General features: G+C 44.9%; 2 protein-coding genes across 2 annotated transcripts in view; one reads left to right on the forward strand and one right to left on the reverse strand.

Annotated features, from left to right (window-relative positions):
• Positions 1-1,165: 1,165 nt before the first annotated feature.
• LOC130403748 (apoptosis regulator BAX-like) lies at positions 1,166-6,496 on the reverse strand. The gene is made up of 6 exons (XM_056608182.1): positions 6,316-6,496; positions 5,971-6,019; positions 4,409-4,570; positions 3,922-4,054; positions 3,039-3,155; positions 1,166-2,788 (listed from the first exon to the last, which is right to left on the reverse strand). The coding sequence occupies exons 1-6, from the start codon at positions 6,368-6,370 to the stop codon at positions 2,690-2,692; spliced, it is 615 nt and encodes a 204-aa protein (XP_056464157.1). The 5' UTR covers positions 6,371-6,496; the 3' UTR covers positions 1,166-2,689.
• Positions 6,497-14,932: 8,436 nt separating this feature from the next.
• The window catches only part of ano1a (anoctamin 1, calcium activated chloride channel a), a 36,782-nt gene continuing 35,877 nt past the window's right edge, over positions 14,933-15,837 (forward strand). Inside the window, exon 1 of the mRNA XM_056607860.1 lies at positions 14,933-15,107. The gene's annotated coding sequence lies outside the window, so the exon portion shown is untranslated. The remainder of the gene's footprint in view (positions 15,108-15,837) is intronic.

Below are 15,837 nucleotides of genomic sequence, written 5' to 3' on the forward strand. Positions count from 1 at the left end.
ATATGTAACCATTTACTTTTATATTAATTATTGATTGCATTTTTCATAAATAGTAGTTGGAAGGAATCTGTTTCTTAAGCCATAACATTGAACTTTATTTTTCTAGGCCGTATACTTACGTTTACTACGTCGTGGTGTTGTAGGTTGTATGGAGCAATCTTAAATATTTATGAAGATCAATAAATCTCTTTTTATTTGAACTGCCTTTATGTCCTCTTGATTATAGTATTACAGTGTGTGTACCTTGGTTATCAGCTAGCATCGAATGTCGTCCAAATGGCTGCATGTGTAAGAAATAGGATGAACCAAAAGTGTTACAATTAAATTACATTATGACTCAATCAAAAGCAATGTAGACCTGCCATTTACAGTTATCAGTTATACTTCCTAGACATCTTTAACCTTATTTACATACAGTAGGCCTGAATTCCTCTGAATATTGAAATAAAAAGATTCTCACAATTGTATTTCTGTTGTATTTCTTGTATTTCCGATATGATGGGTCTGTATATATTTGGTCATTTGATTCTCGTTTTCAGAACCAGAAAAACAGAAATATATTAAATAATAAAAAATAATTAAGATTTTTGTTTTAAAATACAAAAATTAAAATGTATATACAAGGTGTTTTTCTTTATAAGGTCAAAAATTGACAAACTATTCTAAAATAATATAAATAATATCTAACTAATTATTGTTAAAAAATAATTGTTGCCTAGATGGCAAGAGGAGTGTAATATAAACTTCACATATCGCTGAGGAAATTGCCTATGCAAAAAAGAGAATTCGTAGAGGCCATGTGTTTTGCAGGAAATTTCCCATGGAAATTTCCTGCAAAACACATGGAAATTTCCATGGAAAACTATTTCCATTGTGACACTTGATTGCAATCTCAACCATCCCTGTAATTAAGGATCCCTCTTTCTTTGTTCCCTCTCAAGGTACGCGGTCCCGTAGCTCTCACTTCGATTGTTATAGGGAAATGTTTTGAAAATGTTGTTATCACGCTCATGAAGGATGTCGAGCCGAAGTTAGACGTGTACCAGTTTGCGTATAAGCAGGAATACAGTACTGATGATGCAATCCTTCTGACCTTGCACTTTATTTCCAAGCACCTTGAGAACACAAAAGCTTATGCTAGAATTGTATTTGTTGATTTCAGCTCAGCTTTTAATAGAGTGCAAATTCACATACTCTCAAAGTCATGAGTGTAAACACCACCTTGATCAAATGGTTTTACTCTTTTTTAACGAACAGAACACAGCAAGTGAAGGTCAACAAAAGACAAACACTGCAACACAGGAGTCCCACAGGGTTGCGTTGTATCGCCAACACTGTTTACATTGTACACCAATGATTGTAGGACTGTGCACCCTAACAACTATATGGGGAAATTTGCGAAGATTGTACACGGTAAGCGCAGCCACATCATGATGATTTTCTACCGTGCCATTGTAGAGAGCATCCTTAGATATGCGATCACCTCACGGTTTGGCAACCTAACCGTTAAGCTAAGAAGCAAACTGGCCAGCATGCACAAAACAGCAATGAAAATCGTAGGGAGGAAAGAATATGAGCCTATACAGAGCATCTATGAGCAGGCAGTTAGGAGAAAAGCAAAGAAAATAATTTCCAACTCCCAACACACTCTTACCTGAATATGAAACCCTGCCATCAGGGAGAAGACTCTGTGTGCCGCTATGCAAATCTAACCGCCTTAAATTATCATTTGTCCCAGCCTCCATTAAGCTGACGAACAATGTGCAATAGAATAATGTGCAATAAGTAAGTTAGCACTTCAGCACATAGCACTTTAGCACATAGCACTTTAGAACTAAGCACTTTAGCACATAGCACAATATCCATAAGTTCTAGTGCAGTAAACACTTGCACTTTATCCCCATACTGTAGATTTCTATGTTATACAGCAAGGGGCAATTTAAGTCAAGCGTGATGTTCTCGATGTTAAAATGTTGGTTTGTCTGGTTGTGTTTGTGTCTGTGGTTGTGTTTTTTTGTTATTTTGTACTCTGTGTATGTTAAGATAGCAATGATACACTGTGCCCAAGACAAATTTCCCCACAGGGACAATAAAGTTTAACCTTGACCTTGACCTTGAGTGAAAGGGTATAGTCTAGAGCAGGGTTTTTCAAAGTGTGAGACGGTAGGCCTACCATGAGAGACCAACAGAGTCACTGAAGCTCCCCTAGCCCCAGCTAGAAGCCAGACTCTATACCCCTAGCTAGAAGCTAGACTTTATACCCCCCAGCTACCCTTTTGACCCTTTTTGCCCTCAGGTTCCACATTACAGTCTCAAAGGACTTTGAACGATTAGGGGAAATCTCCCGCAAATTAAAACCCCAACATTAAAATCTTAAAAAAATAAACATAAGGTCACTTGTTCAGCAGAGATCATTTTCCGCTGACAAGAGGGAATCCACAACATGAACAAAATAACGATAAGAACAATCTTTGTTAGTAAAGTCTCCCCCCCAGCCAGTAAAGCAGAATAAAAGAAAGCACATTCCTCATCATCACCTGATTTATCTATTGCATGTTTTAGTCCTTGGACCCCTGAGACGCGACGGGAAGGAGTAATACGGCGGGACACGGCTCTGGGCCTCGGCAGAGGGAGTAGTGTGTGGAGGATGACTGAGCTTCCCCTCCACAGGAAGTGCCTCCGGGGCTCGTTAGCGCGACTCCCTGTAGTAGACGAAGGCCACCACCAGCACCACGGAGGCCAGCGCCGTCACCGTCCGCCAGCGGGAGATACCCCTGACCACGCCCTCCTGCAGGACAGACACTCGGAAGGGTCAGGGGGCGGGGCTTCTGCAGCGAGGGACTCTAGAAGTCCTACATTTATAGACATGTTGGCTCCATTTACTATTCATCATTTGTACGATGAATAGTAGTCCAATTATATAAGTAAGTGAATTTCTGAGTCGGCACTAGTTATGCTGTCGACAGCCTCTTCTTTCTGTTTGACCGGTATGTCTTCGCTCGTCTAAACATGACTCAGATTAAACATTCGGGTAACACCTTTCTCCCCCAGCCCCCCTGCTGAGCGATCCAGGTGTGCAGCTGCTCCCTGATGAACTGCAGCACCCAGCTGATGATGATCCGGATGTTCTCCATGTGGTTCATATGGTCAGCCGCCTGGGGGAGCAGGAGCGACGCCGTGGGGTCAGAGCACAGAGCAGCGAGACACTGATGGTACCTCTGGCCATGGGACGGTGCCAGTCAAAGGGGACAGGGATGAACACTAACCCTGTTAAAGACAGTACATCCCCACTACTGTTACTTGGGTAGGGTCCCAGCTCTAACGTGTTCGTGTTCATCCTGTCACCTTTAGAAGGACATCAGAGGACCTTAGCCAGCATCATTCATGTTGACCTTTTTATGAACAATACTTTACCTGACTTCAAAAATCCTAAGATCTTCTGGCCTGGGACGACTAATGAACGAATCCAACAAGTCCAGTTGACAAGTTACCAAGTCTTTAAAATCCACAACTTTAGCACCACTAACATGTTATCTTTCATTCATTAGTCTATTATTAGACATAATTTAACCTAAACTAATCTTCACTTAGCTGTGGTTAGTGGGAGACGATGAGAGAACAGAGCGAGCGAGCAATCTCTCTCCCTCTCCCTCTCTCTCTCTCCCTCCCTCTCCCTCTCCCTCCTACTCCTTCCCTCCCTCATGCTCTCTGCCTCGCTTGTCGGACTGCCCCTGCCTCGGTCCTAGCCTCCTCTGTTGTGTACAGTGGTTCAGGGTACTGGACAGGGAGAGGTCCTGGAAGAACCACACTATTTCTGTTAAGGTGGACTGATCATCAGTGTCTCGTCGTCCTTCTACAGAACAGATTCCCTTAAAGACTGCTCATGGTCTGATGGTAGAGCGGTCAGCATGGAGTCGGTACCTTGTAGATGAATTTGTAGGCGAGGTAGAAGAGGCACGTCACACGGCCCCAGGTGATGCCGTCATTGAAGATGCTCTTAGCCACCTTCATCAAGACGTCCTGGACACAGTTCCCCTGGACCTGGCTGATCAGGCTGGAAGAACCAGGCAGACAACAGTCAGCAAAGGGATCAGATCAACAACAACAAGAAATGTATGTTAATGGGACGGTTTGGTTCTGCAGAGTGAACCTCACTCCCAACGCTGAGTGATTAGACAAAAAGAATCGTATGTTGATATTGTGGTGGTGGAACCGCTTCAGTGGAAGCATTCCCCTTCCTCTTCCCCCTTCCCTTCCTCTTCTCCCGGGCATAGCGGGATGTCTTGCTTAGGGAACATCTCGAGATTCAGCTAGGAGGGGCCGGGAATCAAACTACCAACCTTCCGATTACCAGCCAACCCGCTCTACCTCCTGAGCCACATGCCGCCCCCGTGAAGGCTGCACTCACTTCTCAAACTCAGTGTTCTGGTCCAGGACGTCGGATTTTTTCCGCAGCATCTCCACCACCTCCTTGATCTGAGGGTCTTGCTGCTCTTTGCGGGCCCCACCCAGGTCCTCAGAGGAGACCTGCATGGCCGGGTCATTGGCGCTGATACAGTGCATCACATACCTGCAGCAGAAAATCCGGTCATTCTCCACAGGGATTCAAAGTACTGGTGGCAGATGCAGACGTTGTCACGTCTTCATGTGTATTTCAGGCTACGTTTACACGAAGACGGTCTGAACAGAAGACGCAAAAGTGGCGTTGCGTCTTTACTTTTTATTCATCAACCATCAGTGAGCCTGATGGTTGATGCTCCATCGATATGAAGACCACCTCTCCTTTAAACCTCACTCCAACTACGAGAGCTATGTCTCTGCGTGAGTGGAAGTATCTCAGTTTAGCCTCGGCTAAGTGAAGTCCTACACAAGGCGGCAAAACAGGACTAATGGATGATTTAGAACAACGTCAGTGTATCAGGGTTGGTGCAGTAGTAAAAGGCCAGCGATTAAAGACAATCTGCTGCTATATGTACAAAATAAATCATTGAGTTTTTTATACTGCACTTTAATCAGTTATAAAGGGCCATATGAAACGCAACGTGCTAGAGGTGCCAAAAAACGATTTGTGGCACTTCCATTTTTTTGTTTTTGGTTATGGTTCATTTGTTCCATAAAAATTACATTTCGTGAGAAAATAATCGGGATATAAATTCTAGCTAAAGATTTGTGATTCATATTTTTCCCCGAATCTTACAGGCCTAGTCGGCTGGATGATTGATGATGGGATTTAGGATTTATGTCATGCTCTGCATTCCTAGACAAACTCCGGAATAACCGGCATGGGGACATCTCTAGTCCTGATCCAGGAGGGTGCTCCAGTCTACCTCCAGGCCCAGTAAGGGGTTCCTCCTGTCTCTAGACCAGGGGTCACCAACACAGCGCCCGCGGGCCTCAGGGCGCCCGCAAGGACCATACGAGGCGCCCGCAGGCCGGTTCTGAAATAGCACAGCTCATTCTTGAACAACTCTTTCCCACCTTTTTTAAGTCATTATTGATAATTATTGTGAGAAATCATTAACATGATCAGTTTCATCACATAGATGAGTATCATTATCATATTAATAATATATAACTAAAGGCAAAGCTGAGCAAATTTGTTATTTCAGAAGAGTGTATCAAACTGGGTGCCCTTCGTATGACTCAGTACCCATGAAGTAGCTCTCAGGTTCAAAAAGGTTGGGGACCCCTGCTCTAGACTTCTGCTGCTGGTGTCGTGGAGGTCTCCGCTCCACTGAGCACCTTTACCAGTTCCAGTTCATTCCAGATATTTCAGGAACCCACACCCCCTTTACTAATCCGATAATAACTACTGTTCAACAGTTCCCTATTTATGTTCAAGAATCAACCAGTTACAGGCTGGAACCAGTTGCACTTTTCCTCCACCTAATTTTTACTTATGGGAACAGAGGCCAGTTTATTAGGCGTCACATAAGTGTCATGAAGTCATGAAGTGTGTGCGACGCTCACCCTCTCAGAATCAAAGCCCCCTGTACCATGATGGGGTCATCGATGAAATCTGAGGAGACAAATGCACATGACAAAAAGTAAAATCACATCAAACAAAAGCTCATACATTCTCAGGAACACACACACACACACACACACACACACACACACACACACACACACACACACACACACACACACACACACACGCACGCACGCACGCACGCACGCACGCACACACACACACACACGAATCCTCGTCACGAACCAGGAAATCAACCATAGAAGTGTGTAGTATTTGTATACAAACGTCGCCCTTCCCAACAGGACCATTGTTGAAAGTTGTTCTGGGTGAGTCGGCCTTACCTTCGCCCCCCGCGCCCTGTTCCTCCGCGCGATCCCGGCCGTCGGCGTCTGCCATGGCTAAACTCACTCCAACTTTAATCAAAGTTACTAACGCAGTTTGTAAAAGAGCATTTGTATAATCAAATGTCCTTCCTTACAGTGGATTGTGAAAGTTTGTTGGATCGCTGCCAGTCACCTAACAGGTTACAGTGTATCCCGCAGAAAGAGAAGGAAACTATGGAGTTAGAATCATGCCAAAACCCAACACACATCACGCACAACGATTCACACACACACAAAACGTGTTTTACTCACGCATAACGATTCACACACACACTCAGTGTGGTTTGCAAATACAAAACATCATTCACAAACTAATGCAGTATGTTTTTCACATACAAAGAAACATATTTCTTCAATTACAAAAAAATATCCTCTAAGTACAAACTAAAATCTTTGAAGTACAAACTTAAATCTTTCAAGTACAAAAATAAATCCTTAAAAAAAAAACAATCTGAAAGTTGCGCGTGGATCTGCAAGGCGGAAAATTAGGGCCAAAAGTCACGTGACAAACAAATGTCCTGTGATTCACACTACACAACAGCAGGTGGCGCTGTTGAGTCGGTCTAATGCCGCCAGGACGATCGCCATTGTAACGAGGTAAATAAATGGCAAAAAATAGGCTGAGAACGAATTCGCATTTGCGATATGTTCTATAAAATGTAATCACGGACAAAATACGTTTTTCAGACAAACGTAATTGAGAATGCTGAATATTTCTCTGGGAACGTAATTTTGATGAGATAGGGTTGCTCTGTCATTTGGCAAAAAAAGCGGACGGACGTGGCCTCTATAGCAACGACCTCAGTTACCCAACACTGATCAAAAAAATTATTGTTTCTCTCAATCAAAGCACAAAACAGGACAGCTGATGTCCATAGCCTTAACCTATACATGTTGTGTAATTAACAAGGACACTTTGGTGTAGTTGTGTTGAGTAGCCTAATGTCACAGATTTCGCTGTTAATGTGCAGCCATCTGATCTTCCGTTAGCCAATGTGATGAATGCTCATAGCTTCATATATTGCCGTGGAGGGATTAGGCCTACATTGTAACGAGTTGAAAACCGCATGCGTCGAAAAAAGAAGCACAATGGAACACTTTTGCGTCAGAGGCTGAGGCCAAAGTCACTGACCGTTCGTCAAAAATCGACGCGCTCGGAGTGAGAATGTGCTGCAAATAAAGATTTTGGGGAGAAAAAAAGATCGTCCTGGTATGGATGATCTACCTCGCAACAGTGAAACTGAATTGTGATTGGTTATTTTTTATTCTCAAAGGCGGCAAAAGTGAGTTTTGGCCTCTTTGCCTCCCTTAATCGGCCAGCCTCCTGCCTTGCAAAGGCACTTGGCACTGGGAAATTAATCGCACAGCTGGGAGGACAGTTGGTAAGACAGAACATTCCAGTGTTTTAGAAAGGAATGAGGAGGAGCAACCGGTCTGTGGCTCCGGATGTCAGCGTTGTGAAGGGAACGATTGATTCTAGCATTCCTGGAGAACGTTCGATTAAGGAGGAGGAGGAGGACGGAGGAGTTGGAGGGTTGAAGAGAGGGTTGGAGAAGGGAGGAGGAGGAGGGAGGAGGGAGAAGGAGGAGAATGGATGAGTAGGAGGTAGGAGGAGGAGGAGGCTGGAGGAGTGGGTTGGAGAAGGGAGGAGGAGGAGGGAGGAGGGAGAAGGAGGAGAATGGATGAGTAGGAGGTAGGAGGAGTGGGTTGGAGAAGGGAGGAGGAGGAGGAGTGAGGAGGAGAAGGGGGGAGGATTAGGGAGGAGAAAGGAGGGGGAGGGGGGGGGGGGGGGCGGAGGGAGGAGAACATGGGAAACAGCTTCCTGAGGTTGGAGGAGGAGTTGATCTGGGTCCGGTAGAAGGGCGATGTGGCTGTTGACAGTGTTGAGGTGTAGACTGAGAGGAGGTGAAGGTAGTGTGAGAGAGAAGGCCAATCGGATCTCTTCCACTTTCTCTTGGCTGCCCGTAGCTCTGCCCTATGAGCCCGAAGATATCCCGACAGCCAAGGGGGGGGGGAGGAGTCCAGAGGAGGACAGCAGAGTGTTGGAGGGACAGAATGAGGACAGCAGAGTGTTGGAGGGACAGAAGGATCACAGAGGAGGACAGCAGAGTGTTGGAGGGACAGAGGAGGACAGCAGAAGAGGACAGCAGAGTGTTGGAGGGACAGAAGGATCACAGAGGAGGACAGCAGAGTGTTGGAGGGACAGAGGAGGACAGCAGAGGAGGACAGCAGAGTGTTGGAGGCTTCCTCGGTGGACAGGAGAGAGAATCGTTCTGGAGATGGAAGTGAAGACAGGACAGGGGAAGCGAGAGTGGAGGGAGAGATTTCAGGTGACGGCGGTTGGTGGCAGTTTGAGGAGGGAGGGGAGGGTATCTGTGTTCTGTGTTCTGGGGTCTCCTCCCAGGGTCAGAGTCAGGGTCAGGGTCAGGGCCTCCACACTCACAGCGAGACATGCGTCCCCTCTCCGGTGCCGGTATGCTCTGGGGACTGGGGCAATCCCAGGGGATGCTCCAAACAAATCGGTCAATTACATCGGTTTAAGTGATCAGCTGAGAGGGTCGGATTAAAAATAAAAATAATGATCAATAAATGACGTATCTGAGATGATATCTCTAATGTCAGGGTGTTTTTCAGAGATTAAATCCTTTCGACCCGGCAGAATTGAACGATGGAGACAGACTACGGACAAGGACCGAATGAAGCTAATGAGGAGATGTGATGTAGAGCTACATGTGTCCACACGGGGGCGGCGTTCTACTATAATAGCATAATATAATAAATAATAAAATAATATAATATAATAATATAATGATATAATAATATAATGATATAATAATATTGTCCGTCAAGAACCCCCAAATGCATTGAAATAGCCAAATAATCGGACGTTGAGAGGAAGCGTCTTTTCACATGGGACTATATCCGGTTTTCAAAAAGGTGTTGAACTAGTAGTGCCTACACTCGAAGACAAAATCAAGCCTTTTACAGTATCATTTTATCTGGAATTTGCAGTAAAAACACATTGCTCAATAAGTTGTGAAAATGGTAGACATAATATCACTATACACTGACCCATAAACAAGTGTTGTTACTGTTTTTTTGCCAACCTCTCATCCCACACACAGAAACGAATGAATGAAGACTTGTTCAAAGGTTGTGCAATTAAGATGGAATCCAACCCAAATCTCACTGGTGGCAGGTAGAATGATATTCTACCACTTAGCTGACAGTGATTGCTAACCTTTGGCAATTCATTCAGGGTCAGGAAAATGGATTCAGATTTAGCGCTTTGATAATGCATTCACCTAATTAACCATGACACACTGCTCGCCCCTACATTAAAATACGTATGCCGCTTTGAATAATAACGATTATCGATATCGGTGATTCGGGTCCTGTATAACTTGGTTCTGTCTGAATCTTAACACAAGGGGGCGATGTTAAACCACAAAAAAGAAAGCCATTTTCATGCTGTTTCGGTAATATTCTTATTGTCGAATGAAACACAGGAATAACAATCTTACAGAGATTAAAATGCAGTTCGCATTTTAACATTGTTTCCCCTTACAAGTGGAAACAACATGCATGTTATTGAGACAACAAACTTATTGCAGGCATAAACAACCTGCTCAATTCTACATTATACATGAGACAGATACATAAGTACAATGTGTGCTGATAAGAAAAGTATTCCCCTCTACAAATAAGATGATAAGCACAGAAGGGTGCAATTTAGGAACTTTGTCATGCCTATTGAATCAATATTGTATTGCAAATGTGAAACTTCTATTGATTGGTGTACAGGTGATTAGTGATTAGTTCAAGTCAGTAGGTCTGAGTGCTGCCAAGGGACCTGAGGCCTGCACTCCTTTCAGATGGAGTGCCGATCTGACCGTCCAGCTGCACACGTTGCATGTTTCTTTGCTCTTTATTTCCGAGCACTAGAAGCTTCTAATGGCAGGAGCTCATTAGAGGATAGTCTCCACTGATACAGACTGGAGTTGCGGGGAGGTTTACAACTTGCTACCAACACAACACTTTCCACATAAAGGGTTACGCTCAGAGATGATTCCTCGTTCATTAATAAGACATGGTCCAAACAGGGATGTCAGAGAGGACAGAGGAAGCACTGCCCCAGAAGGAGTGGACCCACCCTGGGCAATCCCACATCTTATGCAAAGATGGGCCCTTTACTTTTTGGGGACTATGGGTAATCAAAATCAAGCCGCATTTCCTAGAAGATAGATAAAATCATTACACTAATTTATAGTGAATTAATTCCCAATGAGGCTCCACACTCCAACGCCAATTTAAGTTAAAATCTTTTAGATCAATAATTGATACCGTGGTAATGCCGATGGACTTCCTGTTGTGGCCAGCGGGGGAAGTGACTCGGTTGACCAGCAACCGACTCACAGAAAACAAAAAAGAAAAGTTGAATGATAATAAAGAGCAGTCTCTCTCTCTCTCTCTCTCTCTCTCTCTCTCTCTCTCTCTCTCTCTCTCTCACTCTCTCTCTCTCTCTCTCTCTCTCTCTCTCTCTCTCTCATCTCTCTCTCTCTCTCTCTCTCTCTCTCACACACACACACACACACGCACACACACACACACACCCCGCCTTGTCTCGGCTCTAGTAACACAGAAGTGTTTACACAACAGACCTAAGGTGAGTCAGGGAGAAACCCCGTGAAGGAGAGAGCGACGTTTGGGAAGACCTTATCTGTGGAACCTCCTTTTTACTCTTTATTAAACCTGGAAGTTTAATAAAGAACGTAACATCTCTTGCAATTACGGGTATTTAGCAGATTTCCAGTGCAATAACATAATGTAGGGAATGAATGCAAGAATATATCTTTAAACATTATTTAAAGAGGCTGCATTAGGGTCCCAACAATAGTAATGGAGGCAGAGAGAATCACATCATCTGTCAGTTTGGTGCTGAGATAAAACACACGGCTTAAATTCAAAAACGTTCATGCATCAAAAAGTGTATACGTCTGTCACACTTATCTTCCACATCTGGATGTACTATAGAGGGTTTGGAATTTGAGAGATGAACACTGCAAGACCTTGAACTAGTTTAGTGTGAGCAGGATATGCACACGATGAGTGCATCTTCCGGATGGCCCCCCGCCGCCGTCGCAAAACGTCACCTCTAATTCATTTTTTTGGACCTTTTTGTCTTATTTTTCCTTTAACTTCACTTTATAATATAATCACCTGCTTTTCTAGTTGTGAACCATTGAACAGCCATACATTGAAGAGACGGAGGAGGTTATAATGGACCTTAGCTGCTGGAGTGAACTTCTTCTGGATGTTTAGAGCTGGGATGGCTGCAGGTCTACAGAGGAGGGCGGGTCTACAGAGGAGGGCGGGTCGACAGAGGAGGGCGGGTCTACAGAGGAGGGCGGGTCTACAGAGGAGGGCGGGTGAGGGATGGAGCAGAAGGCCTCAGGTTTCTACTGGGGGAGGGGTTCTCTTCTGTCTACCCCCCCTCCACACTCAACGCTGCCTGACCTGTGTGTGCGTGTGTGTGTTTGTGGGAGGGGGAGGTTGTGTGTGTGTTTGTGTGTGTGTGTTTGGGGGGGTTGTTTGCGTGTGTGTTGGGGTGGGGGGGTGTTTGTGTGTGTGTGTGTTTGTGCGTGTAAATGTGTGTGTGTGTGTGTGTGTGTGTGGTGTGTGTGTGTGTGTGTGTGTGTGTGTGTGTGTGTGTGTGTGTGTGTGTGTGTGCGTGTGTGTTTGTGTGTATGTGTGTGTGTGTGTGTGTGTGTGTGTGTGTGTGTGTGTGTGTGTGTGTGTGTGTGCGTGTGTGTTTGTGTGTGTGTGTGTGTGTGTGTGTGTGCGTGTGTGTGTGTGTGTGTGTGTGTGGTTGTGTGTGTGGCAGCTCAGCCAATACAAGGTTAAAACTATGTGTGTGTGCTTCTGTCTGTCTGCACACGTGTGTTTCATTTGCATAGGCCTCTCTCGTCTCCGGTGATCTCACCCTGCCTTTTTTCTCACACACAAATAAATAGGGTGGGCCACGCCCACATCGCCTTACACAATGCCTCCAAACTACTGAACACACACACACACAGACACACACACTAACAACACAACACAGCTCCAGGCTATCAGAAAAGACTCCACTGGCCGGAGAAACACGGGAGGAACCACGAGGCCGCCCGAGCCTAGCCAGTCCGAGCAAACTGCTCAAGAAGGCGTGGTGTTGGTTCTGTTCACGCTGTCGTTACAAAAACACGTTTGTAAGGATTTTATTTTTAGCCGCTAGAATATCTCAACTGTCAATGCCGTGGCTGTCAGACAAGGGCTGTACTTAATTGTAGCCTTGTCATGACAGGAAGTGTGTGTGTGTGTGTGTGTGTGTGTGTGTGTGTGTGTGTGTGTGTGTGTGTGTGTGTGTGTCTGTGTGCGTGTGCGTGTGCGTGTGCGTGTGTGTGTGCGTGTGGGTGTGCGTGTGTGTGTGTGTGTGCGTATGTGTGTGTGTGAGTGTGTGTCTGTGTGAACGTTGTGTCGGTGAAGCCGAGAGGGGGTTAATGACAGCAGGAAGCGCAGTGTGGTGCATGGGAAACAGACCCAGTAGTTATTTTTCTTGAGGACCCACACTTGCTCCAGTGTGAGGGACAGTGGACCTCACACTGGAGCAAGTATTCTGCAGAACCATCACAACCCCCCGCCCCCCCAACCCTAACCCCAACCCCAACCCGACCCTAACCCTGACCTCGACCCAAACCTAACCCAAACCCTGACCCTAACCCTAACACAAAGCCCAACCTTCACCAGAACCAAACAGCTCCCTGCCCAATGACTGCACCCTGCTGTAGAGCGAGGATGCCATCGATGAGGCAGGCCACGGGGGGGGGGGGGGGGTTGAATGTTAATTGGTTGGTCGGTTCATCACCCCAAGCTGTGAAACCCAGGCCTGATAACTCCAACAGGCCCTGGAAACCGGCAGGGTGGATACCGTACCTGTTCCTTCCCCCCCCCCCCTCAACCCTCGGCCCTGGGAGGGCTGAGCTCAGGAGGAGACGTCCGTCCAAATAAAGCCTCCACACACCCGAACACAATCAGATCAGATAAAGCTTTCATTTTACGTGTTCTCACAAGACGTTGTAACAGCTTTATTGATGCTTAATGTCCCTTCCTTGATAAGCGTTTCCATCGTCTAAAGGAGCCACTGGCTGGGCTCACACCAGCATTTACATACGAGCTGCACATGCTCAGAGCGCCTGGGACAGGATCCCACTGACGCCGTCACATGACTCTGACTTCAGACCATGTGACCGGCGTCCTTACATACGTGGTTCAGGGCGTTTCTGGAAACATTCCAAGGCTCAGGAGCGAAAGGCAAACTCGTTTACTGAAGAAAGCTACAAAAACAACAGCTTGAGTGAGTTTGTGCCTGGTTTATATCTGACTTTGAATAAAGTACAGTCCGTATTAATACGGTTGTGTTCAGTGGGATCCTCAATACGGTAGTGAAGGAGGATCTCTCCAAAGGTTTCTTTGTTCTCCATGAATGGGTTTGGTGCATTGAGAAGAGTGAACAAGTCACACCTATTGACAAACCCACTCACCTGGCTACTGGGAGTGTCTGCACTGGGAGTGTCTCACACTGGGAGTGTCTCGCAGTGGGAGTGTTTAAGGTGCACTGCGTGTCAAATAACCCATTCAACAATTCTTTGGAAAATGACATTCCTGTTACTCTACACCATCATCCTCTGGTTAGGCCTCATCAATGCACCTCAATATGGTGCTGTGGACAATGTGTTTATTGTTCTGATCTTATCATCATGTTCAACAGCCACGCTTAACCATCATTCCAAATATTTGCCTATCCAAACTGTTGGATTGCCCTTCCTGTTCAAATTCAATTTAGATTAGAATGCTGTCTGGGATGGAAAGTTCTAACGCGGAGGTCCCATATTCATACAACATTATGTTCTATTAACATTAGATGAATTAACGTTATGTTAATAACAACCATCGATCCCGACAGAGTGCACTTCATTTTGCGTGTACTGGTGTTTACTGCTGTGTACTGGTGTGTACTGGTGTGTACTGATGTGTACTGGTGTGTACTGGTGTATACTGGTGTGTACTGGTGTTTACAGGTGTGTTCCGGACGTGTACCGGTGTGTACCGGGGTGTACCGGTGTGTAACGGTGTGTTTCAGCAGCGGCGTCCCGCGTTGGTGCGAGTTCACACACGCCCAGGAAGAATGCCCCCCTGAACCTCTTTGACTCCTCTCCTTGGTCCCTTGGCTCCTCCTCTCCTCGGCTGTAGTTTAATATATCTATAAATGAATAATGTGTATATATATATATATATATATATATATATATATATACATTTAAAGATAATAAATAACAAATATCAATGAATAACTATTCCTAATTTGAATGTTTAATTTTTTTGCATCAAATAATGTGTGTCGTTAAAATAATAACAAATATAAACTCCTCGGTCGACCTCAGCCGAGTGGAGCCGACGTCGTGCCGGTCGTCTGGGAGGCAGAGGCGGTGTGATTCCCTATCCTCGTGAAGGATCTCGCCCGCCTCTGTCGTAATGATGCGCGAACCTTGTTTGCGGTGACGCAGGTATTTCCTCGTCGCTCCGGGAGGGCGGAGGGTGCGAGGAGCTGCAGGTGAGTTGGCACGGACGAGGAGATCCAGAGTTTTGGGAACCAATCGGTCCGAGTGCAGCTTTTCAGCGCTTCCAGACACATCGGTGCGGTCGGACCCTCAAAGGTAAGCTGATTCATCTTTACAAATACATTATTACTATCGTGAGATCTTTATTATAGGCTCTCGTCTGCTATGAGCCTCCGTTCAAACTCTACTATCGTCTTATCGGGCATACCTGGCTCTAGGTGTTAGCCTACTCTGAAAGAATATTTCATGCTATTTTATTGTCGATTCTGTGAACTTTGAAAATTAAAGTGCCTTTGAAACTTTAGCGAGCTCCTATATCTTCAGGAGGAACACTTTGTGATTCATGGTTTGTGCTCCTTTACTGATCCGACAGAAAAAATAAATTCAAACAGAACCGAACAAGTTGTTATTTCATTGAGGTCATATGTCGTTTTTATTTGTTAATATTATAACATTCATTTGGTACCAAAACCAAAGCATTCAACCTCGGAATACATATTTATTTTATCATTACATTTATTTATGCATAGGCATATATACATATATATATATATATATATATATATATATATATATATATATATATATATATATATATATATATTATTGTTATTATTGTTGTCATTGTGATTATTATTATTATTATTTAACATATATTTTTACATTTTTATGTAAATAAAAATATATAGTTATATTCAACTAGACCTGTCTGTGCATTTTCTGAATAATCTTCGTGTAGTTGCACCTACTCGTCCTGTCCGCACTCTTCTTGAGCGTGGCTAATGACCTAGCACCAGCAGTTCCCTGGGCCGCTTTGAAGCCGACA

Source organism: Gadus chalcogrammus, chromosome 14, assembly GCF_026213295.1.
Source record: "Gadus chalcogrammus isolate NIFS_2021 chromosome 14, NIFS_Gcha_1.0, whole genome shotgun sequence".
NCBI classification, from domain to species: domain Eukaryota; kingdom Metazoa; phylum Chordata; class Actinopteri; order Gadiformes; family Gadidae; genus Gadus; species Gadus chalcogrammus.

Bases quoted from the DNA above. Each gene is read 5' to 3' on its own strand.
- LOC130403748 (XM_056608182.1), bottom strand. From the start codon at position 6,370: ATGGCAGACGCCGACGGCCGGGATCGCGCGGAGGAACAGGGCGCGGGG. The intron at 6,020-6,315 runs GTAAGGCCGACT...TTGTCTCCTCAG, and splicing joins ACAGGGCGCGGGGGGCGAAG to ATTTCATCGATGACCCCATC. The intron at 2,789-3,038 runs GTGTTACCCGAA...TCTGTCCTGCAG, and splicing joins AGGGGGGCTGGGGGAGAAAG to GAGGGCGTGGTCAGGGGTAT.